The 25,985-nt window shown below is 59.1% G+C and overlaps 2 protein-coding genes across 7 annotated transcripts in view; both read left to right on the top strand.

Moving 5' to 3' along the window:
* MPP2 (MAGUK p55 scaffold protein 2) overlaps positions 1-4,851 on the top strand; it is a 43,568-nt gene extending 38,717 nt beyond the window's left edge. For all 6 annotated transcript variants that reach the window (XM_042844491.2, XM_005301944.4, XM_065577362.1 and 3 more), the window contains 3 exons: positions 84-286; positions 850-978; positions 2,532-4,851. In XM_042844491.2, the coding sequence (XP_042700425.2) occupies positions 84-286; positions 850-978; positions 2,532-2,708 (509 nt within the window). In that variant the 3' untranslated portion in view covers positions 2,709-4,851. The remainder of the gene's footprint in view (positions 1-83; positions 287-849; positions 979-2,531) is intronic.
* Positions 4,852-10,641: 5,790 nt separating this feature from the next.
* Positions 10,642-25,798, top strand: LOC101937097 (all-trans-retinol 13,14-reductase-like). Its single transcript, XM_005301982.4, has 11 exons — positions 10,642-10,877; positions 15,969-16,151; positions 17,235-17,464; positions 17,830-18,025; positions 19,558-19,755; positions 19,842-19,961; positions 20,328-20,466; positions 22,065-22,174; positions 23,137-23,303; positions 24,305-24,464; positions 24,741-25,798. Exons 1-11 carry the CDS (start codon positions 10,718-10,720, stop codon positions 24,884-24,886), a joined length of 1,809 nt encoding a protein of 602 aa, XP_005302039.2. The 5' UTR covers positions 10,642-10,717; the 3' UTR covers positions 24,887-25,798.
* Positions 25,799-25,985: the final 187 nt, after the last annotated feature.

Raw genomic sequence — 25,985 nt, 5'->3', positions numbered from 1 at the left:
TTGGGGGGTGTTTGGGTCTGAGGTTCCGGTCCGGTCCCCTCTCCGCTCGTTCTGTAACTCGCGCTTACCGTGCCCCTTGGCAGACACTTCGCGGAAGCCCAAGGACCAGGAGAGGATCGGCCAGGTCTACTGCTTCGTGTCGCGGGGGGAGATGGAGGCGGACATCAAGGCTGGCCGCTACCTGGAGCACGGGGAGTATGAGGGGAACCTCTACGGCACCAAGATCGACTCCATCCATGAGGTGGTGGAGTCCGGCAAGATGTGCATCCTGGATGTGAACCCGCAGGTTCGCGCTACGGGGACAGGCCCCGCTGGGAAGCTCCTAGTTATACTGGAGGGGAGGTTAGAGCTCGGGCTTGAAGCTCTGGAGAATGGCCACAGCTTGAGCAAAGACGAGGCAAGCTTCTCTTGTACCCACCCCAGCCACCTGCCCCAGCCCTGACTGGGAGGGGAGCGCAGTCCGGGGCCCACTGAGTACCCGGCCTCTCTGCTGAGCCTGGGCACACACCTAGTGGGCGGTGCCCACACGCAGGGGAAGGGTCCCTGCCCTATAATGCAGCTGACAAGACAAACGGTGGGAGGGGGAACTGAGGCACAGAGCAGGTCAGTGACAGATCCAGGGGTAGAACCCAGGTCTCCTGGTTCCCAGCCTAGTGCCTAACCATCGGGAAACGCTGTCTCCCCATGGCCATAGCTGGTAACAGTTATTGGTCGCTACTCGCCAGGGCTGGCTCTGAGCAGCAGGAAAAAGCTCTGGGTCCCATTCCCAGCCCCCCGGCTGCATGGTCCCCCTTCACACCTGTCCCTGGTCCTAGGCCCACATTGACAGCCTGGCTCTGTGTTATCCAGGCGGTGAAAGTGCTGAGAACAGCCGAATTCGTCCCCTACGTGGTCTTCATCGAAGCCCCGGACTATGAGACGCTCCGAGCCATGAACAAGGCGGCACTGGAGAGCGGCGTGGCCACGAAGCAGCTCACGGTGAGTCCACGCCAGCCCCACATGGTGCCACGAGAGCAGGGGGTCCAGCCCCCCTTCCCTCACGTGGTGCCATGAGACATTGGGGTCACAGGGCCTTCCCCGATCACCTGGCCCACGCCATGTCCTTGGCCAGGGGTGAAAATAACTTAAAGGACTTACCGGTACGCTGGAGTCCTGAGCAGGGGCGGGACCTCAACCAGAAGGGGTGGGGCCTCAACCAGAAGAGGCGGGGCCTTTAAATCCCCGGGCCCTTTCAATCGAGATTTAAAGGGCCTGGGGCTCTGGCTGCGGTAGTGGTGGCTGGGAGCCCCGGGCCCTTTAAATCACTGCCGGAGCCTCATGGTAGCGGTAGATGTGGCGGTGGCTGGGAGCCCCGGGGCTCGGGCAGCGATTGAAAGGCTGCTGCCGGGACGGCTGTGTACCGGTTCTTGCCGGTACGCCGGATCGGACTGGACCGGCTTACTTTCATCTCTGTCCTTGGCCCACATGACCCAGGATGGCTGAGCTGGGGCAGGCTCGGGTTCCACGGGGCGTGCCCAGGTATGCACATGGCTCTGTCCACAAGCACATGTGCGGCATGCACTGGGATCAGGGCGTGCTCCTCCCCGCTGGTGCTTCCTGGTGGCCTTCATGGCCCCTTTAGAGGCAGGTGCTCAGCGCTTCCCCCTCCAGCGCCTCCCTGAACGTGGCCGCAGGTCGGACTCTCCATCCGGAGGGGTCGGCAGGGCGATCTCCTCGCCAAGTGCACGGTGCGGTCCGTTCCCAGAGCCACCCAGGAGAGCTGGGCTGTTACCCCCGCTCTGATGGCTGGCACGGCGGGTGGTCCCACGCAGCTCCTGCCGCTGGCCTCCAGGGAATGGCAGACTGGCCCCACCTGCTCCCACCAGCCAGGCTGCACTGACCCAGGCTGTGGCGAAGCAGGGGCGGGCTGGCGTGGGCAGCCCCTGGGGGAAGACAGAACGAGGTTGGGATTCGCCAGCCTGTGCTGCGTGCAGTGCCACAGCATGGCACTAGAGGGCGCTGTGCCGCTCCAGCTGCCAATCATTACATTTCCCACGGATGCTTTCTGCACATGGGCCCCATTGTGCCTGGCGCTGTCCCTGCCCCTAGAACCTTTCCTGGCTTATAATTCATCCTATTCTGCCTCCCTCAGTCCCCCATCTGTCTTCAGTTGATTACAGGATCCGTCTTCACCTCCTGTCCCAAAGGGCTGAGTAGCATTTCTGGGGGGGCGTTCAAAAGGCTGCCGTGCCCCTCCCCACAGGTAGCTGCATCTCAGCTCTAGGATTTCTGTATAAAAGGCTGCCACGCTCCACCCCAGAGGTAGATGCCTCTTAGCACTGGGATCCCTGTAGCTGTGCTCCTCACCAAAGGTGGCTGCATCCCAGTGGTGGGTGAAGCGAACTCTGCCTCATTTGCACCTCTGCCTACCTTTGCAAAGCTCTTTCGGGACCCCGGGCTTCCTGGAGGCGTGTGCTCATTACCCAGCCTCCCCTGTGCCCAGAGCTCCGGGGCAAGGCTAACGGGTGGCATCCGGGCTTGTGTCTGGGCAGGAGGCGGATCTGAAGCGGACGGTGGATGAGAGCTGCCGCATCCAGCGTGGCTACGGGCACTACTTTGACCTCAGCCTGGTCAACGACAACCTGGAGTGGACATTCCAGCAGCTGCAGGAGGCCCTGGAGAGGCTGCGGGCAGAGCCCCAGTGGGTCCCCGTCAGCTGGGTTTACTAGGACGACATGCTGGGAGGGAAGGCCTCCCCACCCTGCCCCCACGCAGAGGGCACTGCTGACCCGCCTCCCCTCCGCCCTCCCTCCTGCACAAGCCACAACATCTCAAAGCCAAGGAACCCGGATCCCCTGCCTGCGTTCCAGTCCTGTCTTCGGGAGAGTAGGGGGCGGTGAGGCAGGGAACTGGGTGCTTGTTGAACGTCCCCTCCCCCCTCCCCCAGAGTTTTACCCAACTTTGCCAGAGTTAGAGAGTTTCTTGCAGGCATTCCTGAGGGGCACCCCCAGTGGAGGACCCTTCTCTGCCCTGGACACATGGCTGGGGGGCAGTGACCCTCCATTTCCTCCCAGGAAGGGTTAGGGTGGCCATGGGGAGGGTTGAGAGAGCAGCCCAAGGCAGGGCAGTGCACAGGATACCAAGCACAGCCACTTTAGTGCCCAGAGTGGGCACCAGGTCCCCCTTCAAGCCAGCCCCAGGGCTGTGCCTGGGGCCAGATCCCGGCAGCCGGCAGAGGGAGGTGGGCATGAGGAGGGCAGCGTGAAGCACGCCGCCGGAGGTGCACAGATCTGGGGATGGCAGCTGGCACCTCCCTCCATCCCTGCGCATTTCTCCCTTCCTCACCCAGCTGCCCGCTCCATGCCCAGGCTGCATCCGCCTTCCCGGTCCAGCCTGAGCTGAGAGGTGCCTGCCACCGCCTCCAGCAGCAACCTGCAAGACCCCTTTGCAGCCTGGAGGCAGCTCGGGGCGTCTGTCCCCACTGGCCTAGGCCAGGGGAAATCTCGACAGGGACCAACTGGCTCAGGAACAGAGGCGTTCCTGGCCAGCTTTCTTCATCGTTCCCCACAAGGCCAGCGGGGTGGGGACGAGGGTGTGGGGGGGTTCGGAGCCCATCACCTCCCTGGGCTAGAGCATCAGATTCTCCCTTAACCCGTCTCTGGGGTTCGGGGCAGGAGGCGTGTCCACTGATGGGCTCAGTGGGCTTCTTGGATAAACCTTAGAGACTAACTCACTAATTCCCCACCGAGAATCCACAGCTGCTCCCCAGCAAAGACTGATTTGTTATTTCGGGGCTGGCTGGCCGGGGGAGGAGGGGGGGAGAATTTCGGAGGAAACGACTGGCAAGTTTGGTGCCGCGGTAGATCAGGCCCCTCCCAGGACCACCGGAGCACAATACAAAAATCAGCAGGGTTCCGATGCCCTACCTGAAAGAGACGAAGCCACCCCATGCCCTGCCTCACCTGCTCCCACCGAAAACCCGTGATGGATTCGTCCGGAGTGGGCCCCTGCTCTGGATGACCCAGAGCCCCGGGGCAGAAGCACAGAAGGAATCTTCTGGGGAGATCTGCACCAAGCAACTGCACAGCTGTCTCACTGCCGACAATTCAGCTCACTTTCCAGACCAAGCCCCCGGCTCTGAGCCGGATGGATTATTCCCCCCTCCCAATCTGAACGTTTGCAAATGTCCCAGCGACGGTCCGAAATGCTGCCCTGTCTCCCCCGCCCCCAGCTTAGAGTATGTGATTGTGGGGCTATGGAAGGGGAATTGCGGCATCTCTGAAAATCAATAGCATTAAGGTCCAAATGGTTGAAGGCAGAACCCTTGAGGAGGGTCTTGTTGTTACATCACTGGTGTAGGACACAGGACATCTGGGTTTGATTCCCGGCTCTGCTCCAGCCGCCTGAGCAAGTCACTTAATGGCTCAGTGATTCAGTTTCCCCACCTGTCCAATGAGGTAAAGTTAATACTCCCCCACACGAGCAAGCTGAGAATCCATCTGTTAATGTAGGTGAGGCTCTCAGATGCTTTGGGGATGTGGTGGAACCTAGAGAGTTAAGTAACATAAAGACTTTTGAGACCATATTCCCCAGCTGTAGGTTTTAGGATTTATAAAGTGACAGCAAAATACTCATGGCATTAAATAAAGACCATAATGATTGGATAGATGGAGCCAGCCAGGGGCATCACAAGCTATCAGATAAGGGGAGTAATTGCCACCCCTAGACCTCGGTTTGCCCACCCCAACTTTTCACAGGGCTGTAGGCTCCACTTTTTGCCCCCCGCCCCAGCTTTGCAAGATAGAAACGAACACGTCTGACGTTCTATATACTAACGCAACTTTGCCCTGCTCGTGGAATTTTTCTGAACCGGTGCCCCGGAGACGCTCAGCCAAATGCAGGAGGAGGGGAGGCGGTAATCCTGAAAATGGGGGGCCAGCTGGCTCTGCGGTTTAGGGTCGGGTTTGTTGCTCAAAAACCATTCGAAAAAAGATCCGTAAAAATAGGAGGGGGGCAGCGGTTGTGTGTGGACAGCGTACAGCCTGGTCTGCCTGCGTGGGTGTGAGAGCCGAGGCGGGAAGGACAGGTGCCTTCTGATCTGATCACCAGACGGGTTTGTTAGTAACCCGGCAAGGGGCGGGAGGTTCTTTATTTATTTTCTTGGTAATGACTTTCGTCTTGCATATTTCTTTAGCCGAATCCACGTGCAGACTTAACTGTCCCCATCAAATATTAAAGCTAACTGGTCCTGCCCTCCTTTTCCTGACCTGCCCCAGGTGATTTTAGCCCCGGGCCTCAGTTTCCCCTTGCGATAATGGCGATGCTGTTGCCCTCCTTGGTCAAGTGCTTTGAGATCGACCGGTGCAAAGCGCTAGCTAACAGCTGGCCAGTACGTCACCGCAGTCCCTGGGAACCTCACGACATCGTTATTATTCTTGAAGCCGTAAGAGGCCTCAAGTGAGATCAGGGGCCTGTTGTGCAAGGTGCTGTATATGCACAGAGAGTTCCTGCCCTGAAGGGCTTCCACTCTCAATACACAAGTGGCAGGAGGGGAAACTGAGGCACAACGGGATGGGGAAGTGACTTGCCCAAGGTGACTGGGGGGGGTAGAATCTCTGGGTACCTGGTCCAGTGAGCCATGCTGTCTCCTCTTGGCTTCAGTGGTGGCTGGGTCTTCTGACTCCCATCCACACGGCCCCTGCCCACAAGTCCTTCCCTCCGCTCTGGAGTGCAGGTTTCTGTGTCTCCACAACTACCTCAGGCCTCAGCTGCAGCAGGGCAAAGGCCGAGCCCTGGCCTTGGCTCGGGCAGGCAAACGAAGAAGGGGCTGTTTGCAGTTGCTTTATTTGCTGAGTTTTTTATCGTAAGGCAAAACTCCGTCTCCTGTTTCTAACCGGCCTGGCTGCAGTGTGCCCCTGGCAAGCCAGACCCAGGGGAGTTCACGCACAGGCCCCGTGGCTGCCCGTGGAGCTGGGATGCTTCCAGTTTTGGGTGCCTGACTTGGGATGCCTGGAGCCTGGTTTCCACGGGGGTGGAGCATTCACTGCTGTCAGTGTTAGTTCTGACCTCCCCTCCCCCCGATTTGACCGTGGCCCCCCTTACTCTGGTGCCAGACCCCTCCCCAGACTTACTGTATTTATCGCAAGTCAGGCACCCCAAATTTGGGGCCCCTTTGTAAAAATTTGGGCCTTAAGTTCTTGTTTCTCAAATGGCTGGAGTGCCCCTTTAAAAGCAGTTGTTGCTAGGGTCTCCCCGGCTGGCCATCATGGTGTGTGTGTGTGGGGGGGACAGAGGGAGCCAGGGCGAGACACCCATTGGGAAGGGGTGATACCCCCCCAATTCCAATGCAGACCCCCTTTGGGAGGGCGCTCTCCAAACTGTCCCTCCCCCGGCCCTTCCTTGCTATTAAAATGCGCCCCCTGAGCTGTACCCCCCTTTCTGTTCCCACCTCCATTGGGCGAGTGACCCCCAGGTCTCTTGCCAAGAACCCGGTCCACCGGGTGTATTTCCGTTGGAAGACAGTAGCAATAACACGGCGGAGAGGGTTTATGTCCCTAGTTTAAAAAAATGCCATCTGTGTAAAGAAGAGAAAACACCAGGCTCTGAAATCGGAGCGTTTTGGTGGGGTTATTTGTGGTTGGTTTTTAATGTTTTGCTTGAAGGCTTTACAGCCTGGCAATTAGATTATCCAAAGGACTCAGCACCCAGCAGAAACCTGGCATGCTGGGCAAGTTGGTTGATTTGGCCCCCGGGCCCGGGCCCAGAAAGTTCTGGTTTGTTTGGGGTGAATCAGCGGGACTTTTTGCCCCAGGGACTGGTTTGCATCTGTAGGTGACTGTGGGGTTATATGAGAGAATGGGGCGGTGGGGGGTAAGTTTGTTTCCCTGTGTCTGTATGCAGGGGTGTGTGTGTGTGTGTCTGTCCCTGTGAGTTTGTGTCTGTACCCACGGGGGCATGTTTGTGTATGTGTGTGTGTGTCTGTCAAACAATTGCCAATTCTCGCCATTTTATCACATGGTTTGTTTATTAGTCAAATCCCCAGCTCCCGGAGTCAGGTGATTCTATGAGACTCTTAGCTTTTTCTCAAGTAAGTGTCTATCCCTCATGTTTGTGGGGAAACACCACCCTGAAAGGCTCCGACACCTTTGGGCAACTAAAAATGATTGGCTTTAAAGTCGTAAGTCGTGAGATTTTAAAAACAATCTCCTGATTTTTGGCGGTGGGGGGGGGGGGGGGGCTGGACTGATGATTTTTGAACAGTTGAGGTTGGTGACACTGAGGCCCTCTCCTCCCCCTCCGTGTGTGCGCATGCGTGAGTACGTGTGCATGCAAATGGGCACCAATGCGTGTGAATGTCGCTTCTGATGACGACTCACTCACGTGTTAATTTTACATTTGCTCTGCGGGGCTTAGCCAGGGACGGCGGCTAACAGTTTTTACCTTAACCCCTTTTCTATCCCAAGCTCTGTTTCCTACTGAAGGGTGGGAATAACTGGATTTAAAGACGATGTACCACTGGATGTGTCACTAAAATACACTGTAGCGAATTATCCTGCACTGTCCCCACCCCCAAGAGAAATGGACGTGTTCCATCTCTGATTTCCACCGGTCTCTCCTAGTCCGCTCCCGGCTCTGAGCGTCTCCATTAGACTCCTTGAAACACACATGTTCATAATGATTCGATGTAACTACTGAACAACCGCAAGGTGGAAAGTTTTCCCCCCCCCTTCTCTTTGTTTTTGGAGAGTGGTGATAGTTCCCCTTCCCCTCCCTGGAACTGTCCGTGTCTTAGACTCGTGTTTGTTAGAGAGCTGAGCGGTGTGGTGTCCGTGTCGGGTCGGCGTTGCCGTGTGCGTGCGTGTTAGAAGCCGGCCAATTTGGATGGTTCGTGCTGTGTTTACAGCGTTGGAGCTGCCGTGCTTTATGGTGGACTCTCTGAGCCTGCGGGGGTCCTGCCAGCCCTCTCTGCGGCCTGGTCCCCTCTGTGACCCTGACCCAAGGGGCGTGTGACGATTCTGGACCAGCGCTTGGCCAGGTTGTGCTGCGGGGGCAAGAGACCCCCCCACACTTCGCCAGGCAGCCTCTTTTTGCAGCAGGACCCACAACGCTCCCACCCAGCAGGTCAAAGGGCCCGATCCTGGGAGCTGCAGGCGGGAGGCACTTGCCCCTCCATGGGGTCGAGGGGGGCTGGCGAGAGGGGCTTAGCCTCTGGCAGCATTGGATCCTGACAGAGGGAGGGGTCATTGGTCTGAAATGCCCCTTCTGATGGGGGTGCCATGCCAAGATGGCTGGTTTGGTATGGGAGGGGGGCGACCAGTCCATGAGGCATATGACATCAGGCCTGATTGTGCCCCCAAAAGGACCATTTTTAGGGCTATGGGGTAAGGGCGGGAGGGGAAGTTACACAGGTGCCCCCCACCCCCTCGATGCTTCCAGCCCAGGCAGGCTGAGGGCCCTGGCTTGGGTGTAGATGCCCCTGTGAGAACATGTTTCTCTCCGGGGTGGGCATGGCCCCGTGGTGCTTTCTGCCAGGCTGTGCCTCGTGGACAGGCCGGGCGCCACTCGTTCCCTGTAGCCGTGGGCTGTGATGGGCTTGGCCAGCAATGGCGTTTGACACCAGGGGAGGAGCTGGCCCCTAATTTAAAATGTTAAGTCCCCACGGCCTCCCCTGTCTGTCTGTCCCTTCTCGTCTGATTGATTGAACGACAGCGACTTTTTTGTACAGACTCTTTTCTATTCCTAGTTACTTTCTGAGCTGTGTTGCTAGACGCTCGGAGCCCTGATGCTGTACATTTCTTTTACGGTCGTGTGAGCTGATCCAATGTACCTGCCAGTGAACAACTCCTTTTGTTACTTTTCAGTTACTTTTATTAAATTAAAAAAAAACCAAACCCCTCACGCATGATGGCTGTGTTGTTTTCATCTTGTCCTCCTTGGCACAGGCATTTCAGGGGCATCCTCCAAGGAAGCCAAGTGAGTGCCACTGTTGTAAAATTGGTGTGAGAGGAGACTTGGGCATTCTGTGCCTCAGTTTCCCCATCGGTGTTAATAATTCGGGCTCATCTCCTGGGGAGGTGAGACTGGAAAGGGTTTGAATGAATATTCGTGTCTGTAAAAGGCCTGGAGATCTACAGTGGGAAGGCACTGGAGAGGGGCAGGTGGTTATTGTGCGGAGCCATTTGCTAGTGAGTACCTGATGAGTGTGTGTATGTGTGGAAGAGTGTGTGTTTGCCGCTGGGTGGAACTGAATGAATGGAGGTGAGGGGAGTGTGTGTGTGTGTGTGTGTGTGAGTGAGTCGTGCGCATGGGCTTGCTGTGTGTGCGCATCAGTAGGTGTGGAGCCAGGTGTGTGTGAACGTGGCCTTGGCTACACTAGGGCATTGGTCTCATGCCTGATGTTGACGCGTGTCAGCCGCATGGAGGTGAGCAGGTGCCAAGAGCCAGTGGCACCTGTGGACAGGTGCAAACCAGTCCCCGGGCTGAGGTGGGGACCCTGGTGAAACCCAACTCGGCCAAGGAGCAGCTGTGCTGAACGCGGTTTGTTCTGCTCCACGCTCGCCTTACAGCCAGTGTCTGCAGCGGTGCCGCGTGTGTGTGTGTCACTGTATCTGAAGGAGTAAAGGGGTGTGTGTGGGGTGTCACGGACTCACAGATCGTGCCCACTCTTGGCCCCGTGCGGTCCGTGGGGGGTGCCCCTGTTAGTGAGACAGCCCTTCTCGGGGGTCCACTCTCTCTCGGGGTCAGGCCCCTCCACCTCCTGGAGCCGAACCTCTCGGAGCCCTAGCACACCTGTTTCTCGCCATGGGCCCCCTCAGGGAGTCCACTCGCTCTGGACCCCCCAGGCCTTCACCCCCGAAGGGGTTGATGCCACCCTGTTCTCTAGACCGGAGGGACTCTCAGCCAGCATAAAACAGGAGGGTTTATTGAGAGTTGAACACAGCACAAGAAACTCTCAGGGCCTCAGGCCTGGCCTCCCTCAGCCCAGCACATCCCAGTCTCTCTGCATCCAGGTGGGCTCTGCCTACTCCCCCTCTTCAGCCCAGAGCCCCCCTGCTCCCAGCTGGGCATCTGAGCTCCAGGCCCCACCTCGGTCCATTGTCTTCTCTCCAGGTAAACAGGGTCGTAAACCGGGGCCTCCTCTCCCCGCTTCTGTCCTCTGGCTGGAACCGGCTGGTTGGGTCACTGGGTCCTCACTCTGCAGCCCATTGTCCGCCCACCGGCCAGAACCGGCTGTGTCTCCTCAGCTGGGGCTCCGGGTCACCAGGTCGCCAGGTCACCGGTCGCTGGGGTATCTATCCTCCCGGCCATCGGCTGGGTCCCCAAGTTCTCTCTCTGGTCCTCTGCAACAACAAACTCCCTCTCCCCTCACCTCGTTAAACCAGTAACACCCAGGGAAACTGAGTCCCACCCCCTCCGCATGCAAACCATTGAAACTCCACAGAAAACAAGAAACCCCCCCACTTCGTCACAGGGGGATCAGCCTGTCTTCAGGGTAAGTTGGTCTGGAGCACTGCATCAGTTTATCCGAGAGCAGCGGAGGCACTGGGTGGGCAGGCCGGATCCGCAGGGCCTCCCCAGGCAGCGCTGAGCAAAGGGTTAACAGCCCTTGGCTTATCCGCTGGGACTGAGGCCAAGCCGGCTCCCCGCCCACATGCTGCTCCCAGCCTCCCCTCCCAGCACATAGACTCCAGTCGGCCTCCTTTGCTGGGATTTGTGCTGAGCTCCGCAGCCCGCAGCAATGTGGCCTGCGCTTGTCCTCGGCCTCTGCCTGCTGGCCTTGGGGCTGCTGGGCGCCTGGCTCTTCGGCCGGCCGGGGAACCCCTTTGCCGGGGGGCCCCTGCAGCCCCCCAGGCCGCTGGTCACGGATCAGAAGGTCAGGGACAAGGTCCTGAAGCAGGGTAAGTGTAGAGTGTGAGCCAGGGAGAGTGCCAAGGGCGGGGGACGGGGAGGGCATGAGCTCTAAGTGGCACCTGGGCGGCTCTGACACCGTCCCACGGGCGCCTGTCCCCCGTCGCCTTCTGGCTGGCAGTAGGCGCACGTATCCTCGGACTTCCCCGGGGGGTTGCTCACTCCCTGCCCCTCCCGGTTGTGACCCTCTCCTGTTTCCCGACGTGCCTGGGGTAGCAGCGATCACATCTGTCCGCTGATGTGGGCAGTTTTGACCGATCATTCCGCTGCATTTGTCCTTTCTGGTGGCTATTGCGGGATTAGTTTAGGGATTCCCTGAATTTACGCTCTGGGTGAGAGCTGCCACGGCAGTTTCTAGCCGTCCGGTTGCTTTAGTGTCCCGCTCCACCTGAGAAGCTAGTGAATGTAGGGGTATCCAATTATGCTCTTTAACGGGGGGAGATTGCTAGTTTCTCCTTCCTCCACAACAGGCGTTTCTTTGTAGTAGCCTCGGTTGCTCAGATGCCCTTAATTTTTGCCGGTGCTTCACTTCCAAGCGACGGGCTTTTTCCAACCGAAGTCAGCTCCGTTTAAATCCCATAAGTGCCGTTTTAGGTCAGCTCTGATATTCTGGTCCAAATCGACTGCCTTCGAGCCACTCCAGATGGGTGTTTTAACGCAGACTCTGCTTTCTCGGATGCAAAGGCCATTTTTTTGGGATCAAGATCCATTGCACTCTCCGGGAAATCCAGCGGTGTCCCTCGCTGAGTTCTTGAACCGCCTTTGTTAATGTTTGACAGAGATTGGTGGCACTTTTGTAGGTAATGTGTCCCTAGGGTCTGCCTTAGGCCACGTCTACACTACACCGGTTGGTTGGTAGCTGTGTTGGTCAGGGGTGTGATAAAACCACATGCTGTGCCAGCAAAACCCCAGTGTAGACGCAGCGGAAGAGTGCTTCTGTGCAGGGGCGGCTCCAGGCACCAGCGCAGCAAGCGCGTGCCTGGGGCGGCAAGCTGTGGGGGGCGGCTGTCAGGCGGCCTTCGGCTGCGTGCCTGCGGGGGAGGTCCGCTGGTCCTGTTTCGGTGGCAATTCGGGCAGCGGGCACACTGAAGCCGCGGCACCAGCAGATCACCCACAGAAACGCCGCTGAATCCGCGTGACCGTGGACCGCCCGCAGGCATGCCGCCGAAGGCCGCCTGACTGCCGTGCTTGGGGCGGCAAAAAGCATAGAGCCGCCCCTGCATCTGTGGGCATAGCTAATGTGTCGTTCGGGGAAGTGGTGTGGCTGTGCTGGCAGAAAAAACTCCTTCTGGTGGCATATGCTGGGTCTAAAGTTATACCAACAAAGCATTCGCAGTGTAGACACGGCCTTTTGGGCAATGGGAGATCGCTCTGACTCTCCGTAAAACTTTGGAGGTTTAGTTCTGGGCTGAGCGCACGGAGCCCACCTTCTAGAATTGCCGGCCCGGGATAACCCCTCTTTATCCATGATCAGTTTGGTTGCCAGACGTCTGGAACTGAACTGGCCTGTTGCACGGAATCACCGGTCTGGTGAGTTGTTGTGAAATCGTTCCTAAACACGGATGGCGGGTTCTGCTGGATCCGAGACTCTCCCCCCTTAGTCCCCTCGTGTTCAACGGTTCCGTTTTCATCTGCTCCAAGTCACTCTCTTGTCTTGTGTCGCTGCCGCATTGCCTGCTCCATCTTCCGACGAGGGTGACCAGACAGCAAGTGTGAAAAATCAGGATGGGGTGGGGGGTAATAGGAGACTATATAAGAAAAAGACCCCAAAACCGGGACTGTCCCTATAAAATCGGGACATCTGGTCGCCCTACTTCCGACAAGCTTCTTTCGGTTCTTGCGTGGGTTTTTTTTTTTCCTGGTTAGCCTTTTCTGGGTCAGGTTTGCCCCCTTCCCTTTCCTGACTTTGATCACTGAGATGGAACGTCAGGGACAGTACCTTCCTCCCCACTCACCGAACACGTTCCCTTTCTAACTTCCCTGGCCCGTGCCCCTCAGATTTGTTGGATCGGCCCATGCCACGCACAGCCACTCTGTCCCAGTCAGGAGATCCTGGGAGAATTTGCAAGCTCCGTTTTGCAGCCTGGGGCCCAGAACAAATCTCCGCATTTGTCACCCCTTTAATCACAAGACCCAGTTTTGCAAAGGAGAACCTTGTTCCCGCTGGGAAGCGAAACTTTTTGTCCTTAGGAGGTTCTTGCAGGCTGAGCCCCACCCCTAGCCCTGCTTTTTTCTGGCAGCAGTCCCCCCTCTGCCTGCTTCAGACCCCCGCAAGAGCTCACTCACTGTGCCCCCACCCTGTCTTTTCTTAAAGGGGCCGCGCCCATTTCTCTTTGTATAAAATGTGTGTCGCTAATAACAGGAAACAAATATTCAAAGTTGTGAGTAAATCTAGACAATAGGAACCTGCTTCTGAAACACCTCACGTCTGTGCGGGTCTGACCCGATCACTTCTCGCACCGCACCCCTGCTCTCTGGGGTGCTGCAGTCATTGCCCAGAGCTGGCGTCTGGGGGGGGGGCGCAGTCTCAGCCCAGGACGGAGGGACTGTCCCCCCGTATGTGGGGCAACACCATCTCCACCCACTCGCCCTTGTCGTGTGCGGGACCGGCACGGGCTGGGTGGGCACCAAAGAAAGGACCCAGAACCAAAAGGTGGGCCCTGCTCCAAAGAGCTCACGAAGCAGGGGACTAGGAATCAGGACTCCTGGGTTCCATTCCCGGCTGCACCGCTCTGTGACCTCGGGCAAGTCACTCCCCCTCGCCGTGCCTCAGTTTCCCCCAGAGTGTGTGTTTGTTCGAATGGATTCACTGTTCCCACAGGTAAAATTCGGCGAGTCCCCCCGGGCTGAAAGGTGCTAGTTGTGTGAGTCAGTATTACTCAGGTAACCGACCCTAAAGACCTGCTCCCCAGAGCCAGACGCTTTGTTTGAAACCTGCCCAGCCATGGAAGCAGGAGCTGGCCCAGGACACCAGATTGGCACAGGGACGTCCTCCAATGTCCCCTAAGCCTGGCGCAAGGCAGCCAAGGTGAGAGACAGGGCATGCCCTGACCTCAGCCGGGCCGCATCACTTCTCCAAGGCACTGACTAGTTTGAGGAACGACAGGCTCTCCCCTCGTGCCTCGCGGTGTCTGGGCGAACAGCCCATCCGGACAGTCCTGCGGGCGCCCCGTGCTCGCTCCCCTCCTCCCTGCCCCGATCCCCGTTTCATTTTGAACCTTTGTTTCCATCTGCTCCTTCCTCCGCTCCCTCCCCGCCCCCTGGCGTTGTGGCTTTGACTCAACCCGGCCCCCTATTTTCTCGTTATCCAGCAGCACGATAATCCCCCTCGTCTGCCGCGGCAGATGGACCGAGCCCTTCTCGGCCTGTGTTTTTCGGTTTAATCTGCGTCTATTCCGGTCCGCCGGGGCTGGGCTTTTCCCATCTCCCTCCGCTCCCGTGCTGGAGTTGGGTGTTCCCTCCAGCTCACGCGTCGGGCTGGCTCTGGGCCTCGTCCTGGGTTAGAATCGGACCCAGACACAGAGAGCGAGAGGCCACGCTCTGGCAATGCAAGGGGGCCTTGGTGGCAATGCGAATCAAATCCTCTCTCTCTGGGTCGGTCTGGGGCTTGGGTCCGGTGCGGGGGGTTCCCTGGCTAGCAGGGGGGTCCCCATCAGCTCTTGCCTGGGGGAGAAGACCAGCCCTCCCGCCGTGGGGGCGGCAGGAGTTCACCCAGGAACAGCCCAGTCAACTAGTCCAACCCCAGCGCCGTCTCTCTACGATGCTGCTCTCTGGCCGGCGGGGTCGTGGGTCTTACCTGGGAGTCTTGATCTGTCCCGGGCCAGGCCGCAAGTGTCAGAGGTCGTCGGTAGCAGGTGGCCGCCCAGCCCTGGGTTGCTTTGGGCTTTTGTGACCCAGTCGTCAGGCCTTGAAGTCCAGCTGTGGGTGTGGGGCTTGTAGCGGGACTGTAGGATGAGCCGGAGGCTGCTGGCAGACTCCCCGAGCCTCTCCCGGGATTGCTGGGGCCGAGAGTAGCACTGCCTCATGCCCTGGCCGGCGCTCGGGGACCCACACACCTCCGGTCGCTGCAAAACGTTTTCCACTCCGCCCTTTGGTTCTGCTGGCCACGCACCTACTTCGTTCGGGGCAGCTCCCCCCAGCTGGCCCAGCAAGACCCCAGCTCTCTGGGAAGCTGTCTACTCAGCGCGTGGAGCCCAGCCCCTCTCGGAAAGCTGCCAGGGTTGTCTGGTCAGCCCTGGTAAACTGAGGCAGCCAAGGAGCCTCTATGTGGTATTTTATAATCACTGGGGTCATGGAGCTGCCCTTTGTTGGGGTAGCTGCTCTGACGTGGTCCCCAAATCTCATTTGTGACACCCGTCGGAGGGCCCCGGCATCAGCAGACTGGCTCGCCGTCCCTGCCGAAGCCCCGACCCCCTTTCGGGGAGATCAAGTGTTAATCCCGGGGTCAGCGCCCCCCTTCCCACTAGGGCAATCCTTTCACCGTAGCCCCAGCCAGCCCCAAGGGAGGAACCCCAGCGAGAGAGACTTAGCGAAAGTTATGTGGGTACCTGCCCCCGTCCGGTGCAAGGTTGAGTTGCTCGGCCCTAGATGAACATACCTGCCCCCCCCCCCTCCGGCCCCTGCAGCCATTCACACCAGGGCAGGGTGGTCCTGCGGCCCTACGGCTCAGATTCCCTGGTAGGAATGACACCCCCCCGGCACTGGGGAGAGGGAATCTGGCCCTCGGGGCTGTGTCGCTGGGCTGTAGCCAGCTGTCTCCGCCAGGGAGACCCTGCCAGGCGTTCTGGTGAGCAGAGGGACCCGCCGGTTCTGCCTGTGTCCTGCAGCCTCGGTGAAGAAACCCCCTTTGGATTCATCACAGCCCCCCGCAAGAGGCACCAGAGCCACTGGGGGGTCCCATCGTCCTGGGTGCCTGGGGTGAGAAGCCGCAGCGGGGCCAGGAGAATGAGACAGAGGGTTTCGGGCTGGGTGGCAGCGACCCCATGTCCCCCCAGAGTAGGGCCGTGGCACGGGTCTCCCCTCCCACGCCCCCGGGATCCTGCGGGCTCTGGCGTTGTTCACCCTTTGCCATCCCTTGCCAGGTTTCGCCCTGGAGAAGGTGCCGCCCGACCTGGACGCCATCGTGATCGGCAGCGGGATCGGAGGCCTGGCCGCGGCAGCTGCCTTGGCAAAGGCCGGCAAGCGGGTCCTGGTGCTGGAGCAGCACGACCAGGCGGGGGGCTGCTGCCACACCTTCCAGGAGAAAGGCTTTGAGTTTGACGTGGGTAAGCGGTGGGAGGAGCCTGCTTGATGACGTCAAAGGAGACGCTGGATTCCTTGGGGCAAGGCTTGGCCTGTGGGCCCCCCCTACAGCTTCTTGCCTGGGTGGAGGGCAGTCCCTCCCCTGCCCAGCACACCTGCTGGGGAAATGGGGTCAGGGTGCGGGGGCTTCCCCCGCTCCCCAGCAGGAGTGCTGGGCAGGCGGAGCGGGTCGGAGACGTGGGGGCACCTATTTTTCCGGGGACCCCCCCAATTGGCCGGGGTGAGCAGACAGGGGAGCAGAAGGGATTGATGACCCATACTGGCTGGCACAGTGGGCACCGCCTGCCTCACCTCTGTCATGGGTTTTGTGGGCATCGCAGCAAAGGAGAGTTGGAAGGCGGGATTTGAAAGCGGGAAAGGTCTCACTGCATGACCTGGGGGCGGGGGACAAGTCCCGTCCCTGCTCTGTGCCTCAGTTTCCCCATTTGTAAAATGGGAGGTCATGATAAGGACCTGCCCCACAAGTGGGCAGTAATATCGGTACCAGGTCGGAAGGTGGTCTGATTTCTCTAGGGGATGGTTGTGCGAAGATTCCCCCAACCCCGGTGCTGGCACACCCTCTCTGCAGTGTGTCGTGGGGGACACGGGGCCTAACAACAAGGTTAGCTGAGGTCAAAACCAAACCAAAACCCCCCAGCTCCACCTCTCTGAAGGTGACTCCAAGAGCAGGATGGCGGCTAATTGGTTTACTTAATTCCCTAGCAGCTGTCGCTTTTGTCCTGCCGCTCTAACCCCTGTGGGCCGCCAGATTCATGTCAGATCTCATAAGCTAAGCAGCGTGGGGTCTGACCGGTAATTGGATGGGAGGCTGCCGAGGTGGCTACCGCCATCGGGGTAGGTGGGCTCGGCTGCCAGCCACAGAGGTGGCGTGTGTGCAGTACGTGGCACCCGGGCATGCTTCCTCTGGCTAGCCCCAGCGGGTTATGGCTCTGGCCCGGATCTCCCGCTTTTCTCCAAGCCCCACCCCCAAAGATCTCGCCTTCCAAGCCCCGCCCCCCTCCATATCACCGGGGCTAACCCTTTCTCTTGCCCTCCTGGTCCGGCAGGCATCCACTACGTGGGTCAGATGCACCCGATGGGCATGCTGCGGGTGGCTTTGGACCAGCTCACGGACGGGCAGCTGGAGTGGGTGCGGCTGGAGGACCCCTATGACTGCGTGACGGTAGGGGACCGGGACTACCACTTGCGCTCGGGGAAACGGACCTTTGCGGAGGAGCTGGAGAAGCAGTTCCCGGCGGAGAAGGAGGCCATCCGGGAGTTCATGAGGCTGTCCAAGGTGAGAGCCGAGGTTGCGGAACGGCCTCCTGGCTGCAGCAGCCCCAGCTGAGATCGGGGCCCCATGGTGCTTGGTGCTGTACGTGCGCCCAGCGACAGAACCTGGCCTTGCCTGGGTGGGGAAAACAGAGACACAGAGGGGGAGGTGACTTGCCCAGGGTCACTCAGAGCAGGGAACAGAGCCCTGAGGCCCAGTCTGATGCTCTGACCACTGGGCCATTCTGCCTTGTGATGCACAGGTGCCATTGTGCTCGAGAGTCTCCCGCTCAGGCTCTGGGATGGCTGGGGCCCTCTCCCTCCCTTCCTGGGGGAGGCAGAAGGCTCTGCCAGGCCCGTTACTGTGGGTTGCTCTCGCCTTTCCCACAGGTGGCGGCGACACGGGTGCCCCTCATCGCCATGCTCAAGATGATCCCCCTCTGGCTGGCCACGCTGCTGATCCGCACGGGCCTCGTTCACTGGGTCTCCCCCGTCTTCAAGATGGCGGACACCAGCCACAGCCAGGTCGTGGAGCGGCTGACGGCCAACAAGGACCTGCAGGTGGTCCTCAGCTACTTCTTCTACGGTGAGGTGGGCCCCAGCCGCCTGCTCCCAGGGGTCCCCCCCAACGAGGCAGGGTGCCCCAGGTCAGCGGGCTTGGAACCGCGGTGCCCACTGACTGCTGAGCCACGCCAGGGGTCGCTGGATGGCAGAGGAGCTCTCCAGGCCCTGGTGAGCTCTTGACCGTACTGGTGCCGCTCCATGGAAGTCAGTGGGGTTGTGTAATACACTGACTGAGCGGGGTAGGGGGACGGGGGAGCCGTTGTCCTGGAGTATGTAGCCAATGATTTTCGTTTATTATTCATTTATTATAAGCATTATTTATGATTTTACTTTACAGTTTGTTTCGTTTATTATTCATTTGTTGTGTGATGTTATGATTAATGAACGTGTCGTTATATATAATACCCTCAATGGTGTAATATAACAGCCTCCTACTGCCTTACAGCTGGTGGAGATACTCCCTTAGCTCAGTGGGTAGGCGCGTGCGTTGAGGGTACCAGTGTTACCCGGGGTTGTCAGAACGCCCAACAGGGGCAACTTAACTATTTCACTCCAGGAACAAACCAACTCAGCGATTCTGTCTGATCAAGGATTAAATGTCCTCTTGTCTAACACCGCACTTTATTAGATTGAAGCGCACACAGACATAAACAATAGGTTTAGAACAGGGGTCGGCAACCTTTCGGAAGTGATGTGCCGAGTCTTCATTTATTCACTCTGAGTTAAGGTTTCGCAGGCCAGTCATACATTTTAACGTTTTTAGAAGGTCTCTTTCTATAAGTCTATAATATATAACTAAACTATTGTTGTATGTAAAGTAAATAAGGTTTTTAAAATGTTTAAGAAGCTTCATTTAAAATTCAATTAAAATGCAGAGCCCCCCAGACCGGTGGCCAGGACCCGGGCAGTGTGAGTGCCACTGAAAATCCGCTCGCGGGCCGCCTTCGGCACCTGTGCCATAGGTTGCCTACCCCTGGTTTAGAACATCCCAGCTATTTACCAATATTCGGAGCCAGTATTGAGTCATCCACGACAGATCAGCGCTGGTCAAACGCCTCCCTGCCGGGGAGTAAAGGTGTCAGGAAAATGTCTCTCCCAGGATAGCTTCCCGGGACGGCTCCCAAAGTACACTCGGATCATCTAAACTTTTGATAACTAACTTCTACAGAACACATAGAGAATGACCCGCTACTAAATCGGCACTTTTCTAACTTTCAATCAACTTGTACTATCAGCGCTGTCTAGATTCACGGCCGTCCATCCACATATCTCCACATTCTCAGTTACTTACTTTTCCTCCTCTCCTCCCATTCTGATTAGCAAAACTGCCAACAGTTATGACTTCGCTTCTAAATGCCTGTCTCCAAATGAACTCTTCACTAATAGGGTTGCAATTAGTTGGAGCACATATCTACTCCCTTCAAATCCAGGGCAACCCCAGGTTCAGGCCTTGCGATGTCTGGGTCATTCCAGGGCAAGGACGTGGCCTCTGGGGTTGGAGTGAAATCCGCGGAGGGAGTGGTTACTTTTTGTGACACTTTCCCTCCCCGCCAGGCGTTCCCCCCCGGGACTCCAGCTTCCTCATCAACGCCCTCATGGTGCACCACTACAAGCGCGGCGCCTGGTATCCACGTGGGGGCGCCAGCGAGATCGCCTTCCACGCCATCCCGGTGATCCAGCGGGCTGGAGGTGCTGTGCTGGTGAGAGCCCGTGTGGGAAGAATCCTGCTGTCCGAGGGCGGCGCGGCTGTGGGTAAGTCCCCAGGGGCACCTGGGTTACCCCCTCCCCAGACGGCGGAAGTGCGTCTCCTAGGGTCTGGTGTCCTTGTCTCCTGGCAGGAGTGACGGTGCAGAAGCGGGGCCAGGAGGAGAAGGTTTATGCCCCCGTAGTGATCTCGGATGCTGGGATATTCAACACCTTTGGGACGCTGCTGCCCCCCGAGATCAGGAGCAAAGCAGGTAAAGGGGAGCAGCCCCCTGGGATCTCAGCAGAGGTGGGTCTGCCCCACCCCTCTCCAGGCGCCCAGGCAAGGGCCCAGTCTTGCAGACGACTGGCCCCTGCAAATGAGCGGTCCGTGGGGTGACAGAGAGAACGGATGGGCGCGGCTGCTGTCCTGCGCTCCTGGCACATCTGGGATGTCCTAGGGCGGCCCCGTGGAACTGAAGCCTGGGCCTCCAGACCCCAAAGCGAAAGAGCGGGAGCAAGACCACAGGGGCAGGAGCTGGCTCTGAACCCCTTGTGCCCCAGACACTAGCAGGTGCGGGAGAACCAGACTGTGTTAGCCTGGGGTACAATGGCTAACGACCCCTCGCTCTCTCTTACAGGGATCCAGTCTGTGCTCGGCATGGTACAGCACGGCATGGGCTCCTTCCTGGTCTTCGTGGGCCTCCAGGGGACCGCCGAGGAGCTGGGCATCAAATCCACCAACTACTGGATCTACCTGCACAACGATCTGGACGAGATGTAAGTGACAGGCCAAAGGTCCCTCGGACTAGGTGTGCTTCTCCGTCTGTCCCATCTCTGACACCCGGGTCCTGGCCCCAGGCCTCGGTCAGTACAGATCCTGTGGTGCTCTTCACCGTAGAGCATCTTAAGGCCAAAAGGGATCAGGTCGTGGTAGAGTCTAGCCTTTAATTTGCGTTATGGTAGCGCTGAGGGACCCCAGCCGAGAGCTCGGCCCTAGTGCTGGGCACAGAATAACAGAGGCGCTTACATTGGAAACAACCCTCGGCTGGTTCCATTCTGCCCACCCTCAAGCCGCCCGCCTAGACTCCCAGGTGGGATTTTTCCTCCTCTCCTGCCCGGTGCGGCTGAGCTGGCAAACAGTGCCCCGCCCCAGAGGTAGCTGCATTTCAAGGGCGAGTGATGGGATCCCTGCGCGTCCCTTACCTGCCGCACCCTTGGGGAGGTGAAGGGGAAACCGAAGTAGTCATGGAAAACATGATGCAAATGAAAAATGCCCACGTTCATCCGAAGACACTGAGCGGAGCACTGTTAATGACTGAATTCGACAGACAGGGTCTGTACTTTAAAGTGTGGCAGATGGACGGAGCCATAGAACGTTACTAGGCCTTGTCCTCTCTATGTTCCAGTGGTTATTGTTGATGTTAGAATAGCAGCTGAAGGGCCCATTGTGCTAGGCGCTGTACAAACAAGTAAGAGGAGACTGTCCGGGCTCCGATGAGTTTATGATATAAATAGTTGAGAGACAAAGAGAGGGAGGGGAAACTGAGGCATGGGGCGGGGAAGCAACTAGCCCAAGGTCACCCAGGAGGTCAGTGGCAGAGCCTACCCACTAAACCACGCTGGCTTTTCAAGCGCTTTGCTTCCCTTCTGGCTCGAAGGGTCTGTCCACATGGTCGTGGTGGGGGGTGATTGCGGTAGAGACGTCCGCTAGGGGACAACCGCTCTGGAAACGTGACAGCAGCCAAGCTGTGGCGCTGTAGTGTCGACACGCCCTGCAGCGATGGAAGGGTTTTTCTGTTGCAGGAGAGGTGGTGGCTCTGGGGGGCAGGAGGGGTGACCTAGGCATGGGGGTCGGGGTGGATTAATTACACCGCCCAGGGCAAGGCGCAGGGGCTAACTCCGTCGTGCAGACCAGCCCTCTGCCTGGGCGGACTTGTCGGCCGTACTAGATGGAGGTGGTGGCGGGACAGGGCGAGAGCTAGATGTGTCCCGGCTCAGCCGGTGCCTGTGACCTCAGCCCCTCACCCTACCATGTGCTGTGACCCAGAGCTGCTCGCATGCCAGGGGTCAAGGTCAGACCTGGAGGACAGGGCCCAGGGGAGCGGTTGGCGGCTGAGTTCACTTGTAAGCGGGAGGTGATGGGAATTGCCCCCTGGCAGAACACAGAACGCAGCTGAGATCAGGGCCCCGTGGATCTTGGTGCTGTACGTTCGCCCACTGGGCAGCACTGTTACTCCATGCACAGGAGGGGGCGGGGGTAGGTGGCGAGGGCAGCTCATGGGTGCAGAGGGATGGGGTGCAGCCCCCCACTTCCCCTCCTCCCCAGGAGGTCTGTCATCCTGCTGTGCCATTTGTGCCCTTTCTGGTCCTTTCAGGATGACCCGCTACGCTGCCCTCAGCAGGGAGGAGGTCAGTGAGAACGTGCCCATGATGTTCATCACCTTCCCATCAGCCAAGGACCCCACGTACCAGCAGAGGCACCCAGGTACCCACCCGGAGACCGGGAACCATTGGGGGGTGGGGCAGGGGGGATATCTGCCCTTGGAAGTGGGGCAGGGGGCAGCGTGCCGGGTGAGGGGAAGAGAGGGGGGCCGTGCCGGGATGGCACAACCTTGAGATGCCCCAAACATAGGGGAGTAGGACACAGCAGGGCAGAAATGAGGACTTAGGAGGTTCCTGTTCATGGAAGGTCAAGGAGATGCCGCCTGGCCGAGGACCAGCAAAACCGAGCCGTCTGTGTACCTGCTGGCCACCCTGCCCAGTAGCCAACGGGTCACACTTCTCACACAGACCTGTTGCCCCATCTTTAAAGCCCTGCTACCCTCCGTATGGTGCCCCTGGATCTAAGGATCATGCCGGCCCCTGGCCAATGGTGAAATGTCCTGGGGACAAACCCAAACCATTCGAGGGCTGGAGAAAACGTCAGATGGGGTGTTGTGCTCGGGCTCTGGTGATCTCCCGACCTCCTAGGCAGGAGAGCCCAAGCGCCAGCCCCAGCATTCCCCCTCTGGTTTTCAGGACGCTAGAGGAGCCCGGCTCGTGCACGTCTGGCTCCGCGGGCCGGGAAGCCGGGAGGCGCTGCTCCCTGCTCAGCAGGTGACGCGGTGGAACCCAGTCGCTCAGGGCTAAGCTAGAAAGCACGTTCCTGGTTCACGCCGGCTGAAGACCCGGTCCCATCTCGTTCAGGCCGATGCTCTGTCCTAGCGCAGTGGCTCCCAGCGATATGTCGCCCTGGCCACACGTGCTCAGCTAGGACGGCCAGCCTCCCCCCCCCACCCCTGAGCACGTTTCAGGGGGCTCCAGATGTCCTTCTCCCATTTTGGGGGGCTGGCCCAACATCACAGAGTGGGGGAGTGTTGGTGGGGGCAGGGGCCTGTTCAGGAGGGTCTCCAGAGGTTTGAGACCAGAGCTCTTTCCCCTGTCCTCTCCCTGGTGGCGGTGTTCCAGGCCGGTCCTGCATGACCATCCTGACCATGGCTCGCTACGAATGGTTCGAAGAGTGGTCAGGGGCCGGTGTGAAGAACAGAGGGGAAGACTACCACGCCTACAAGATGGAGATCGCCCAGCGGCTGCTGGACATGGCCTTGGAGAGGTTCCCTCAGCTCCGTGGCAAGGTGACGTCCCAGTAGACTCCTCCAGTTGGCCTGTGCTGGCTTCTACTGGAGTGCCAGTAGCTCTGTGACCAGTGGCCCCTGGAAGCATTAGCCCCACAGCTCCATTGCTCTATGCCCAAGGATTAGCTGCCAGAAGGTCTCAGGCGGACCCAAAGCTCAAGTTGAAATAGGCAGGGCCCTGCACGTAGTGGGTGAGGGCAGGTCCAGGTTCTCAGATCAATCTCTTGGTCTCTGGGCCTGGGACTGCCGCGGAGGATTCGTACTCAGCTCGATGGGATGGGGGAAAAGCCACAAGGGATTGTGGGAGCGACGGTCCTGCGAAGGCTAGTTTGCCACCTCGTGATAACCGCGATTAGCCGGCGCAGAGGGGACGTTGCTAGAGCCCGTTCAAGGCGTGTCCCAAGGACGGGTGGCGGCCAGAAGCCATGTCCACACTGGAACCCGTGTTAGAGCCCTAACCTAGACAAGGCGAGCTGTCGTTTGAACGTGGACTAGCCGGTCCAGGGCCCCTTTAGTGGCGAGCCCAGGCTTAACCCCGACCCGAAAGCCCGGTTTGGAAAAGCAACCTGAGACCCCTTTGATAGCTGCAGGGGAGCCATTGGACCCAGGCAAAGCCCCCCGGCTTGTGAAGAGATCACTGCACACGTACACGCACACACACGTATGTACATAGCAGGGAGCCGAGGGCCCGCCTCACGCAGCGAACACGTGGGAGGCACAGCTTGCTGTGTCGGCATTGGGATGTTCACGTGTTAACAGCTTTTTAGCCCCCTCTTCCCAGCGAAGCCACGGCCTGAGAGCGGGCGGGCGAGCAGGCGGGTGGAGTGGGGGTCCAAGGGCAATGGGACAAGGACCCTGACCTGGAAGGACTTGGGCCCTAGAGTCCATGCTGCGGGGGTGGGTTGAGGGGCAGGGCGGGGGGCTGGAAGGGCTGGCGGCGGGGGGTTCTGTAGCCCCATGTTTCTCCCTGGCCTGCCTTTTCTCACCCTCCCTGTGGGCAGGTGGAGTTCTTGGAGGCGGCCTCCCCTCTCACCAACCAGCACTACCTGGGGGCGCCCCGCGGGGAGATGTACGGGGCCGAGCACCACGTGAGCCGCTTCGCGCCGGCCGTCGTGGCCACCATGCGGGCGGAGACGCCCGTCCGGAACCTCTACCTCACGGGTAAGGGCAGCCTCCCTTCCCGGCACCGGCACCCCCCCGCCCCGGCCGGTGGCACTCACCCCGCTCGGCCTAGGCATTGGGGTGGCCCAGCGGGCCTTGGCGGGGGCCTGGCAGGTTGGCGATCCAGCCAGAGCTGCTGGGGTCCCACCCCCTACTCTTGGGTTGAGCCCTGACGTCACAGGAGCGGGGGGTGGGGGGTGTCTGGGTGGCGGGAGGGCCCAGGGGCAGCGTGGCTGCTCCGCTCTCCGACGCCCTCGCTTGTGTCCCCCATCCCAGGGCAGGATGTCTTCAGCTGCGGCCTGGCCGGGGCCTTGCACGGCGGCCTCATCTGCGCCTCCGCTGTCCTCAACCGCATCCTCTACGTGGACCTGCTGCTCCTGAAGAAGAGACTCAAGAGAGAGCGCGGCAAGAAAGCAGCCTAGGGGCCCCGGGGAGTAGACCCCATCCCTGCTCACATGACCCATGGACTAGCTGCCCCACCTCCGGCCTTTGGTGCTCAGCCTCGCCGTGCCCCAGCGCTTTCCCTGAGGCCGGGAACGTGCCGGAGAAGGAAGATCAGAGCCTCATCTACACACACGTTCTCACCCCCAAACCCGCTTCTCCATCCCCAGTCTGGGATTCCCCCCCGGCCGCTGGCTCTGTGGATCCGTCTACATGGCAGTTAGACCCCGGCGGCTGGCCCATGCCAGCTGATTCAGTCTCACGGGGCTTGGGCTAAGGGGCTGCTTCATTGCGGGGTGGACATTTGGGCACGGCCTGGGGCCTGGGTCCTAGGACCTTGTGCGGTGGGAGGGGCCCAGAGCTCGGGTGGCAGCCCAGGCCTGAACATCTGTGTCTCCAACTGCTGGGCCATTGCCCTGGAGTGAGGAGACAAAACCCAGCCTGGCTTTCGGCCTATGACAGCCCAGACCGGTGAGGGGCTGTGCCACCCCTGCCCTGCTGCCTTGGGTGCATTGCAATCACCACCCTGAGTGTCTGAGTAAAGCCACAGCCCTGGTCCAGCAGCTCTGAGGCCAGCCCTCGCCAGTCACACTCTGGCTACACCAGCCTGGGTTACCACGCGCCGGGTGGCCTCAGCACATTCCCGGTCCCCGATTCCCCCCCAAAACGTGCGTTCTGCACTGTCCAGCCCTCGCCTGCACAGTCCAGATAGATCTGGTCTGTTGCCCCTCTGAGTGGCTCAGTATACAACCGTTTGCCACCTTCAAACAGTTCACAACCCTGGATTCGTTTGGATTAAAGAATCCAATAAGTGTATTGAACGACCAGAGCGAGATTTGAAATGAGTACGAGTAGAAGGCATTAAAGCCAGAAATGGTTACAGGAGAAAGAAAGGTAAAACGCTTTCTAGACTGAAACTGGGCTGGGTTCAAGGGGAAATTCGCACCCCAGGTTCCCTGTAACGCTGCTGACCACGTTCTCAGGCCAGGATCTGCTCCCAAAGGTTGTCTTCGGTGCAAGAGCGCAGGACATGGCTGGCTGGGGAGCGATCCCTTGGGGTGTTTTTGCCCCTCATTTTTA

The sequence above is a fragment of the Chrysemys picta genome, chromosome 24 (assembly GCF_011386835.1).
Source record: "Chrysemys picta bellii isolate R12L10 chromosome 24, ASM1138683v2, whole genome shotgun sequence".
Taxonomy (NCBI): Eukaryota; Metazoa; Chordata; order Testudines; family Emydidae; genus Chrysemys; species Chrysemys picta.
Note: the sequence above shows the minus strand (reverse complement) of the source record. Positions and strands in the feature narration are given on the sequence as shown.